This window comes from Crocodylus porosus, unplaced genomic scaffold, assembly GCF_001723895.1.
Source record: "Crocodylus porosus isolate Cpor-Errol unplaced genomic scaffold, CroPor_comp1, whole genome shotgun sequence".
Taxonomy (NCBI): Eukaryota; Metazoa; Chordata; order Crocodylia; family Crocodylidae; genus Crocodylus; species Crocodylus porosus.
In genome coordinates, this window is record NW_017728949.1 from 57376256 (window position 1) to 57388096 (window position 11841).

The 11841-nt window shown below is 42.1% G+C and overlaps 1 protein-coding gene across 1 annotated transcript in view; it reads left to right on the forward strand.

Annotated features, from left to right (window-relative positions):
- The window catches only part of PTPN4 (protein tyrosine phosphatase, non-receptor type 4), a 118311-nt gene that overhangs the window by 39773 nt on the left and 66697 nt on the right, over window positions 1-11841 (forward strand). The window contains exon 10 of the mRNA XM_019553569.1: window positions 9151-9214. Within this exon, the coding sequence (XP_019409114.1) occupies window positions 9151-9214 (64 nt within the window). The remainder of the gene's footprint in view (window positions 1-9150; window positions 9215-11841) is intronic.

Below are 11841 nucleotides of genomic sequence, written 5' to 3' on the forward strand. Positions count from 1 at the left end.
GACTCCTACCCTGGGGTGTTTAAGAGGAGGCTAGATGAACACCTTGCTGAGGTCGTTTGACCCTAATACTCTTTCCTGCCGTGGCAGGGGGTCGGACTAGATGATCTACTCAGGTCCCTTCCGACCCTAGAAACTGCAAAACTGTAAAAGCAACAATGAAATAATACCAAACACTTGACTAAAATAAACACTTGCATAATGCATAATGAAGGAAGCATAATGCAGGTTGACAGATCAAATGTGGATATCAGCCAGAGTGAAAACTAAGCAAAGGTGGAGGGATGTCTCGGGATGTCTCGGTGGGAGACACCTGCACGGCACTTTGCACCCCCTGCTGCTCGCTGCCTTGCAGGGGGTGGGGAGGGAGCAGGGGCTCCTCAGTGCATCCGAGAGGCTGCGAGAGAGGCTCACGGCTCAGCTGCATCTGGGCATGGAGCAGGGTGGGGAGAGTCACTGCTACGCGCGGGAGTCCCAGTCTGGGCTCCTCGTTGTCTTCAAGGCCGCAGCCTCCCTGGGATGTGTGGGAAAGGCACCCTTCACTCTGCTGCTGCTCGCCTCCCTGCTCCGGTGGCCGTATGTGCCCACGCCGCCCTCCGCTCCCACCTTGGCCCCGTGTGGCTTTGCTACTGAGCCCCGGCCCTGTGATGCCACCTCCGCCTGCTTTCGGGGATGCCTGGCAAGTCTTCCGGGCACCAGGAAGCACGTGCGCCCAAGCCCCGGCTTAGGGCACTGCTTGCTGCAGGTGGGAACCTTGTCCCTTCCCCAGCCCTTCAGCAGCCATTAGAAAGCTGCTGAAGGGCTGGGGGAGGGACAAGGGGTGGGAATGAAAGTAAAAGGTGTTTACTTTTGTTTCCTGTCGCAGCACCTCGAGCCTCAGAAAACGGCTTGGCAGGCTGCATGGCAGCCCACAGGCCATATGTTGGACAAGCCAGTGCTACAGCATTTAAATTTGCATGAGTTAACTATGCATGCATACTTACATGATATTCCACAAAACCAATATGTTATCTCAGTTTGGTGTTTTGTTTTTATTTGGACCAAAGAAAATGTAAAGACCTAGTATTAGCTGAATTGGATTGCATACAGAAACCCATCCTTGATCTATCAGACCACTTTTGCTTTTCTGGCAGTCATGAGCTGCTTCCTGATCCCAGTGTTAAATGCATTAAGATTTTTGTTTGTGGAGGTGACCAGAATGATTTTATAATTCAGGTTCTTTGAGTTGACTGAGGCACACTGTAAGTCTTTTTAATGTTGGGGATATTTTGAACATGCTTCCATCAACATTTGTGTTTAGTTAACCTGTTTTCTACTATTTGAATTAATTTTCCTCTTCTAGTCGTCTTCTAAGAATCTTTCTGCCATGTAGTTGCCTATTTAAAAATAGAAGGCAGTATTTCCTAGTCATCTGAAAACATCCTAGAATAGTCGTTCAATAAATTGGCATGATTTACAGCAGCTGTGCACTTAACACCATGCTTAAATATCTTTTCTAGTTTTCACTTGAATCTCAGTGTACGATTGACAGTACTTCCTCTTCAGTTTTGTTTTGCTTTATAGTGCTTGCTTTTAAAGTCCAGTAACCCAGGTGCAAGATATGCTGTCCTTTAAACTACACTTGTTTCTCATTACATTCTAAATTCTTTGTGCAGTAAATCATACTAAACATGTTTCAATGTCATGCACAAGGAATATGAATAAAATGATTCTCTCTTGCTTTGAGGTGAGAGGTCCATAAACCCACATGGGTTAGGTTTGTGTGGTTTTACATAGTTTTTTCTGGTGTTGTGATCATTTAACTGAGGGACTAAGCATCGGATGGGTATGTAGTGATCTAATCTTCTCTGAGTGGTGAGCTCTGCAGAGGGAATAGGAAAGAGCAGGGTTTAGGGGTATTTTTTTATTAGGGGTGCACCGTTAGATTTTTTTGAGCCAATACCGATGGCCGATTTTATTTAAGGAGCTATATCGGCCAATACCAGTCTGATTCAGATATGCAGCCAGGCAGCTTGGAGAGAGGCATCGGGCTGGTAAGTCTGCTGTGGGGGGGAGGCAGATTGAGGACCCCCCATGGTAAGGGAGTGGAGCAGGGTAAAATGGACAAGGCCCTGGCCCGGCAGTGGCAGTGGGCTGGGGCCAGCCACGGCAGTAGTGCCAGCTGGAGCTGGGCCCAGGCAGGGATGGGGCCTGTCGGGGGCATGGGTTTGGGGTTGGGACACTCAGACCCTGGCCCGAGGGCGGCACTGGGCCAGGGCTGGTGCTGGTGGTGGTGGAGCCAGGCTAGGTCTGGGACCTGAGCTGGGTTGGGGCTGGGGGCTCTTACCCAGCTGGGGTCAGTGGCAGCACAAGGCTGTTCCCAGGCTGCCATGTGCTGCTCCATCTGGGCACAGCTCTTCCTACCCCTCAGGGTGGGAATCAGTCTGCGTGCCAATCAAAAGCATGCCCCATACCACCTTCAGCCTGCATGCCATAGGTTGCCGACCCCTGGGGTATACTTTCAATGATTGGGCTCACTGGGGATGGGGGGAGCCCAAGAGCAGCTTTATATCGCCCTCTGGCAGGAGACTCACTTCTGCGGTGTCTGTGTAGCTGTCCAGCTGGGGGAACAGGGGGCTAGAATATTAGTATGCTGCTCTTTTGACATACTTTCCTACTGCTAAACATTTCCCAGAAATACTTAGCTCTGCAGCTGAATGCTAGTCTATACCTTGGATAACAGTTGGTGGTGCCATAATAACATCTTGCCTTTTATGCCTTGACATGAGAACTTGAGGATATTCAGGAGGGTGCATGTACTGTCCCAATGGATGCTGTTGACCAAAAGACTCGGTTGTAAGAAATGGGTTAATGGACAAGGGAGAGAAATGTGTGTATGGACAAGGCATCTTCAGTAATTTCAGTTACCCTACAAGCAACTTTTCTTTCTGGTCATCTGGGTCAGGAGGAGACTAGACAGGTACAGAGTAAGGGAAATTACTGATTGATGTTGCTGGCCATTTCCAAAGTTGGGAGTTTCTGCTACTTTTTACTATTGTTAGAAACTGCTTATCAATCTTGGTAAAATAATTTGTTAATAAATTAATTAGTAAACATTATTTACTTAAGAAAGAAGCTCCAGACTTTGCAGAGCCCTACCTACATAAAACGTGTTTTTGGTCAGCCCAGATGGATGCTCTGTTAGTAAGTACCATGACATGGAAGAAGTAACTCAGCTGGCTGCATTCTGTTCAGAAAGCCCCCTGAAGTTGTCTGACATAGCACGGTCAGATTGAGTGGTCTAGAATCGGTTGAAATTGTGCGTCGGGTCATCTTGCTACACCAAAAGTACCTTCTTGAGCTAATGAAGACTTGCTTGATTTTGTGTGGTATTTGTTGTAGTATTAGGAGGGCAGGTCTGGATTTCTGAGTGCTGTTGTAGTATTATGGGGTATGTCTGGGTTCTTTTCCTACAGAGTCGTATCAAGATTATCTCATTAGATTTACTGGGTAATTTCATTTTGCACTTGAACGATGAATCCTGAGGGTCATTTTAGTTTTGTGACCACCTTTACAGCTTTGGGGCTGTCCCTGTTGCTAGTTTTTCAACTTTGTCTAGGTTTTAAGGTAGGATTAGGAGTAAGAGGGTATAGAAAGAGAGAGTAAATTACATCTTTGTCCTGGGATAGCTTCTTGTCTTCGAAGGTCAAGGCACAGGGCACTTATTTGTGGTTTTATGTTGGAGACTAGAGAGAAATCCTTGTCTTGTTAATAGACTACTTTGTCAGTGGTCTCATGGGATGTAGTTTTCCTTGGCCATTGATAGAGTGGTGTTTAAGCACATTTCCTTTGGCCTTTGGCAGACAAATATCCAGTGTAATTTGTTGACTTGCAACTGATGAAGCAGAAATAAAAATGGCTAGGTGTTAATTGGCAGCTTCTTTTTCAACTGGGGTTAAATTCTGGAGTATTATTTGGGGAGCTATTTTTATTACTTAATTGTTTTATCTGTTCTTATTCATTTTGTCTTACTGTAAACTGCTTTGAGTTTTTTGTTTTTTGTTTTTTGTTTTTTTTTGAGGAGTGTGGCATATGAAGCAACAAGGAAATAAATATCCATGTATGGTGCTATTGAGGCAGCATCGTCTGCATTGGTTTTCAATATCCTGGTAACACTCAACTGTATTTTTACTTGTAACACTGTTTTCAAGGCAGAATCACAAAACAAGAGCTGAGCTGAGATTGATGTATGTATGAAACTGTCTAGCTAAGACTCAATCCAGAAGAAAGTATTGAGCAGGGTTCCCCAGGGGTCTGTCCTGGCATGGGTATTATTTCAGCACTTGTCTCCCACAACATTGTCATTAACAATGTAAGGACATACAGACCAGAAAAAAGTATTGTAAGGCGGATACAAAACTGGTTGGATCGTCATGGTCAACGGGTTGTCATCAGTGGCTCGAAGTCTACTTGTGAAGAGGTGTCAGGTGGGGTTCCCCAGGGGTTTGTTCTTTTTTTGTTATCGTTTAATACAGTGATTCCCTAGGAGTCTGCTGCAGCATGCTAGTGTGCTGGGAGACCAACAGAAATATGCTGCAGAAAATGGGCTGGAAGGCATCCTGGCCTGACCGGGCCAGCCCTTTTGTGGAGGGATTTAGTCTACGGACCAGATAGAATCAGAATATTTGAGTTTGGATGTTACACTCAATTAAAGGGGGTGGCATGAATAGATTAATCGATTATCAAAGCTATTATGGCTTTAAATCCAAAATGTATTTAGCACATAAGAAATATAGAACAAACTAGACAGTTTACATTTACAGGGATATGCTTATGTAGGCCTTTCGTGTGATGCAGTAACTCAGCTGGCCAGACATTGTCACAGCACTGGCAGGTCACAGCCACAACAGCAACATGTCTTCTCAGGTTTCCATCTTCCCAAGAGTTAAGTTGATTCAGGAGCTATTTATATGTTCTCCAGTTTTTTTTTTCTTTCCACATGTTGACAAGACTTCACATAGAATGATGTCACCGACTCTCACCAATCACCCTCTTACAGCAACTCTCACCCCGTTACTGTCTTACCCACTTTTTGCACTGCTAACTAGTTCAGTTATGTAAACAGTTATGTAGTTGACCTAAGTAGGTCACCTGGGTAAGTTGCTCCTCATCTTAAGGCCTCAAAATAGCCTGGGTCATGTCAAGGCTTTTAAAATGACCGTCAAAGTCTATGGGATGGGACCTCAGGAGGTCAAGTCCAGCCCCCTGCTCAAAGCAGCACCAGCCCCAACTCGATTGTCCCAGCCAAGGCTTTGTCTAGCTGGTTCTTAGTCTTTTAAGGATGGAGGTTCCACAGCCTCTCTTAACTAGCCTGTTCCTGTGCTTTGCTATCTTCCTTGGGAGAGAGCTTTTCCTAAAATCTAACCTAAACCTCTCTCACTGCAACTTGAGCCCATTGCTCCTTGTTCTGTCATCTGCTCCTACTGGGAATAGTCCAGCTCCGTCCTCTTTGTAAGCCCCCTGCAGGGAGTTGAAGACTGCTAGTCAGTCCCCTCTCAGTCTTCCCTTCTGCACACTAAATCGGCCCAGTTCCCTCAGTCTTTCCTCAGAAGTCATGTTCTCCAGCCCTTGAACCATTTCTGTTGCTCTCCGCTGGACTCTCTCCAATTGTCTACATCCTTTCTGTAGCGGGGGGCCCAGTTCTACTTGGAGAGGTTGTGGAATCTTCTCTCCGTGGATGTTTTAAAGAGCAGGTTAGACCAACACTCAACAGAAATGGTTTAGTAATGGAGGATCTTCCTTGAGCTGGAAGTTAGACTGGAGGAAACTTCCTGAGGTCTCTTCCAACCCTACTTTTTTCTCAGATTCCAAAAAGTCAGGATATATAGGAAACAGCCCATAAATGTGTGAAAACCTCTAGACTTTTTCCTCTGCATAATTTTTAAAAGACAGAGGTACAATAGAAATTTCTGCAAATGAACTTAATGCAAGTTTGCCCAGTGATTAGTTCTTCCTTCTTTGGTTGTGTGGTGTGCTTGAATAAAAAGAAGAAAGAAATGGATTTCTTCCACACTTGTGATATGAGCTTTCATGTATGAGGGCTTTTGTGAAAGAGTATTGTAGAAACAATGACATTACTGTGGGAGAACATTCAAGACATTTAATTTAAGGCATTATAGGATCGTTTTTATTTTCCTAACAAGCATTTATTTGCATCCTGAGTAGAAAAACTGGGATAAAGTTTTCAGTTCTTTGTATTTCAGCAAACTTGCATCTTTTTCTTCAGATGCAAGGGTGCAGTGCGACAGTAGGTGCATGGATCAGCAGTAAGAGGCTACGGACTTAAACAGGAATAAGCAAATAGAGGCATTCACAGAAAGAACTTGCTAGGTCTTAGGGCCTATGTTTCAGGTTTAATACAAAGGGCCTACTTGTATTATCTCAGACATTTCAAGATTTTCCCAACCCTCAATTCCTTATAATTCACATTAAAATAGACAATGGAAATATAAAAAGTTGTTAACATTGGTCACAGTGTACCGTTCAGCTGGAACCTTGACCTGCCGTAGGGATTCCACTTGATCAAATGAAAGATTTCTCTCAGTAACAAGGAGGCAGCCTCCAGTACGTAATTCATATGAATTTCTTGTTGGCTTAGGAGAATAGAAAAATGCTTTAAAATGGCCTTAACTAGTAAAACACAGCAGGACATGCTGCAAAATGAATTCCAGTCTTCAAATCCATTTTCAGATGTTCTGCTATTCTTTTAAGCTGCTCTGACATGTGTGGCATATTGGAATTGGGAGACAGTTTAATTGTTCTGGGAAAGGATTTTTTTAAGGTACATTTGAAATAGTCTGTTCTTCCTTAAAATATACATTTAATTTTACGAAATGAATCTCAGCTTGCTCCTGACAATACTATTTTAGGCTGTAATTCATTTTTCTTCTCTGTTGCTTTTGCTGGAAGCTAATTTCGTCACAGCTGTCTTTCCCCCATCCCACAATTTCAGGACCAGCTTCTCTCTCGTTTGTTTTTTTTTTTAAATCACCATTTGTGTTATGACTTGGATTCACATGTATTACTTGGATATTGTAATTATAGATTATAAGCCCCATTTGGGTAGAAATTACTGAGAATGTGGTAGCAGCTTTTAAAATAATAGAGAACTCATTAAGGGTTAACAATATAGAGAAAGAAACACACCTGGAATAATTTTCTGAAAATTACCAATATATCAATAGAATTGTTTCTCTAACAGTAAAACTGCAAAAGACAAAAGGAGTAGAAGGAAAGCCTTAATACAGAAAGAGTGCTTAATCCTTTATAATTTAATGTGTCAAATTGTAATGCCATAAACATTTGAAGCAGTCATACTGACATGTCTTATTGATATTTATTCTTAATTAGGAAAATAACTTACCATGTGTCTTAAAAATGCTGTCTTTTCACTTTACTAACAGAAAACAGGTTTCTATTTGCTAGCCTTACAGAGCCAGTATTAAGTATTGTAATCTAGTGCTCCCAGAAGTTTTGGTCATAGTCAAAACCTTTTGTACAAACCTTTTGTTTCCACTATGGATTGTGCAGGTATATAGTAAAAGGTAACTTATTTCCCTGATGCGTTTGCAATTCAGTGGTACAGTGAGGGCTATCTGTATTCTATTCTGCTTTGGAGTTCATGAATATTGTCAGAATCCCTTCTACTAGTCATGCCTGACAGAGAAGTAGTTTGATGTTCACGTCCTGTGCCCAGCTTGCAGCATCATGAGTATAGTTCCATTTTAATTTTGGTTGAGAGAGGTTAATATGGAAATCTAGAGTTGTTGGTACTACCATATCAGGTTTTGTTGCAAACGAGCTTTAATTCTTGACCGAAATAATGTTCTGTTACCAAAAAACTCCATTATCAGAAGTATCTAGGACTTGTATGCTCTGAATATTGCGTATCTTGGCAGAAGAATACTATCCAATGGTGACAGGCTCATAGCTTTTACCTATGGGAAATGGAGTCCATCATGGGCCAAACTTTGCCCACCTTGCCACAGGCTGTTAATTTAGGCCAAATTAGCATAACTGAGGCTAAGGAAAGTAATATAAAAGGATCTCAGTCGGAAGCAAGAAAACACTCCAGGCAAGGTGGTAGTGTAGGTCAGCGTGTTCTAGTCTGACCATGATGACACAAGAACCTTGCTTTTCTGACCATATTCATCTTGTTCTGAGCAAGTGATGTGGTATGTCTTTGTTTGAGGGCGGAGATGAAAGGGGGTTCACTGGGTGCATCTACACGTGCACTTTAATGCGCAGTAGCTTATTCTACTGTGCATTACGGCATCACGTCAAAAACCGTGGTAATATGCTAATGCTCAGTAAAAATAGGCTACTGCACATTAAGCGTCACTAAAAAAGCATGTGCTTTCACTTCTGTGCATTAGGGCAACCTAATATGCGTATTTATCTGGTACCACACATTAGAGGTACTATATATAAAAAGCACATTAACGAACATGTAGACACACCTAGTGTTCTGCTAGACGTTCCTCTGGCATCCTTTGGTGAGGGCAAGGTTCCTGTTTGCAGGCACAGAGAAGATCCAGTGCTTCTTACAACTTCAGTCTCTGAATTTGGGCAAGATCTCCCTAACAGCATGGCCACTTGGTAGGAATTCTTAAGATTTTAAAATGTAGAATGCTAATTTCTTTTGGCTTGTAAAAGTATATCTAAATATGTATTGTAGTATTCTCTGAATATTTTAATTTTTGCTTTTGCAGTCACTTCTTTGGAGGACTCATTTTACTAAGAACAGACTCTCTGAAGTAACTCTCTGACTCCTAAATTTCTTTCAGGGTCAACACTGGTGAAAAACTAGTGACTGCCTTTTAGTTTAGAATGGAAATACCAGAGAAACTTATGTTTGCTAGCCTGCACAGTAAAGCAAGGTGCAAGACATTTAATTTTTCGGGAATTTTAATATATGGTTAACAAATCTCAAACTGTGCAAGCTGTTATATGTAACTGTTAATTTATTTCAGTTAATTTTTGTCAAATGAAATCTTATAGTAATGAAGATTAAATTAGTTCTCTCAAAAAAAGAACCAGTTTGTGTACTATAAGTATTTAATATGAATCTGTATACTAAGTGTTTAAAATATTCTGTTTTTATTTTTCATTTAGGTTGAAGATTGTAAAAATTTCTTTTAAGTGCAAACAGTTTTTTATTCAACTTAGGAAAGAATTGGTGAGTATTAATCATAAAATTTGGTCTCATGAAAATTACAAAAAACAAATTTCCACATTTAGTCATCTCTGTCTTTACTCTGTGTTTGAACTTACGTGTTTACCTATGATACAACATTCATTTGCATCTGATTTCTGGCTATACATTGTTTTGTATATTTGTTGTCTTAAATATTATAAAATTTTTCAATTCTATATGTGGAAATTGACTGTATCCTATGAGCTGATCTTAAATCAGTAAGAAATAAAGCAATCTGAACATAAAACATGGCTTTTATTTAAACTTTGTTTTCAGCAAAAGCCAAGTTAAATCAGAGGTTATTTTTGTATTGGTTTGGAAGTACTTATGTTTGTAAGTAAAACATTGTGAAATGTTAATTTTTTTTGTAGCTGACACTGTCAACATAAATGGCATTTTCCCGTTTACATTCTAATGGAAAACTGGTAATCCTTAACACAGTTCTAAATAGTGTGGTGTTGTAATAATGCTGCCTTTTGAAATTGCAAATTTAAGTCTTTGAAAACTTAAACCAAGAATGTATGCATTTTGGTGGCAGTGATGCAACATTTTTGCTACCTGTGTCATCATCAGGTTGCCTGATATTTAACTTGTGGTCTTGACTCGGTCCGTGCCTGAAAGCATTAACAGTCTGAGTGCATCATAAAATAGTATGCCAGAGAAGAAAGCAGGCAAAGGCAGTGAAAAAATTGGAGAAGTGTACGCTAAGAGTTGGAGATATCAGGACAACAGCAGACACCCTATGCCTGAAGAAGAGTACTTGTGCCTGAAAGCTTGCAACTACCCATTGGGTCTAATAAAACATATCACATCTACCCAAAGAGCCTTCCCTGCCTATGTTCTTAGACCAACATGGCTACAACCAAAAACCCTGCAAGAGTAGGTTGATGTAGTTAACATGTCAGATACGGTCTATGAGAATAGGTCTTTCTGAATGTTTTATTTATCAGAGGATCACAGACTGCAGAATAATTGAGTAGCAAGAAATGTTTGATTTTTGAGGAGGATTAAGAGATGCATGCTGTCAAAAGATTTTGCAAGGAGAAAGTCAGTGTGGAAAGTGATTGTTTGGGGAGAGAAAGGAAGACTACACAGTGCACATGGGTAAACTGCAGGTTTTGACAGGAGAGTGGCTGGTGACCAGTGATACAGCTCTAGGCAGGAGTAGAGCTGAGCCCTAAAAACAGCTTTCGAACAAGCTGAGGAGTTGAAAATTGATTCAGGCGCTGTCAGGCTAAGTGAAGGAGGTGCTGTGGTCAGGCCGAAAGAGTGAGAATTGATTAATCCAATTTAAGTGTGGGGAGTGCTGCTAAGGCTAACACGGTGGAAGTTACAGTGGTCCAAAAAGGAGAACCCTGGATTTTCCAATAGGTATTGACAAGAAGCGATTTATTTTTCATAGTATATGAAAAACGCAATGGATATTTAACAGCCTGAGTTGAGATTGAGAGGGAGGAATTGAGGTTCAGGCTCAGACTTGGTACCATCTTAGCAGGGTAACGTGTATGCTAAGTACTGTTTAGGATATAGAAGTCAGTTTTGAATAGCAAATTAACCTCTGAAGCTGTGTCCTTGTGAGCAGAGACACGTGTTTGCAGCAGCACTAAGAGTACTGCAGTGCACACCCCTGCTCATGCAGTTTGCAGCGGGACACATTGTCCTGCTGCCCCATGTGCTGCCGAGCTAAGAAGTAAGCCAACTCTTAGCATTCTTGGGTACATTTCATCAGGGCTCATTAACTTATGGATGTCCAGCTTCTCCAGGTGCTCCCTCACAATGTCTTTGCCAAATCTAGGCATATGGTCACTGTACCCTCGTAGTCCAGTGTCCTGTCAGGCAGGGTGGTGATTTCCCTTGGGCTGGTGGAAGACTGACGCAAAGTAATCATTGAGGAGATTAACTTTTTCCTGTGAGTCAGTTGTCAGCTGCCCCAACTGATTCAGCAGGGGTCTAGTGTTGCCCTTATTTTTCTTTTGACTTCCTATGCATCTGAAAAAGGACTTGTTATTGCCCTTGATTCCAGTAGCCAGCCTGAGTTTGGTTTTGGCCTTGGCTATTTTGGTCCGTTCCATACAGGCGTGGGCCAGTGATGCATAGTCCTCTTGAGAGGTGTTACCCATTTTCCAAGCCTTATAGGCTTCTCTCTTAAGATTAAAGAGATCCATGAGATCCCTATTTAGCCTTTACGCCTTTTCCTGTGGGCTGGAATGCATTTCCCTTGAGCTATTAGGATTGCATCCTTAAGGAGTGACCACTTGTCTTGGACTCTCTTCCCTGTCAGATCATGATCTTTTAGGGCCTTGACAACCAACCTTCTGAGCTTCTGAAACTCAGCTTTCCTGAAGTTGAGGATTTCTGCATTGCTGACTGATTTTGCAAGCTTTGCAATGTATAAAGGTGATCAACGACCTAATCGGCGACCTAGTGATTGATGGGAAGCTGAGTGACAGCGACCATGAGCTGATCACCTTCACCATCCGCCGTAAAGCTGGCAAGTCAGTCAGCAACACAGAAGTCCTTGACTTCAGAAAAGCCAACTTTAACGAGCTCAGGAGGCTTGTCAGTGAGGCCCTAAGGGACCACGACCCCAGGGAGAGGGGAGTTCAAGA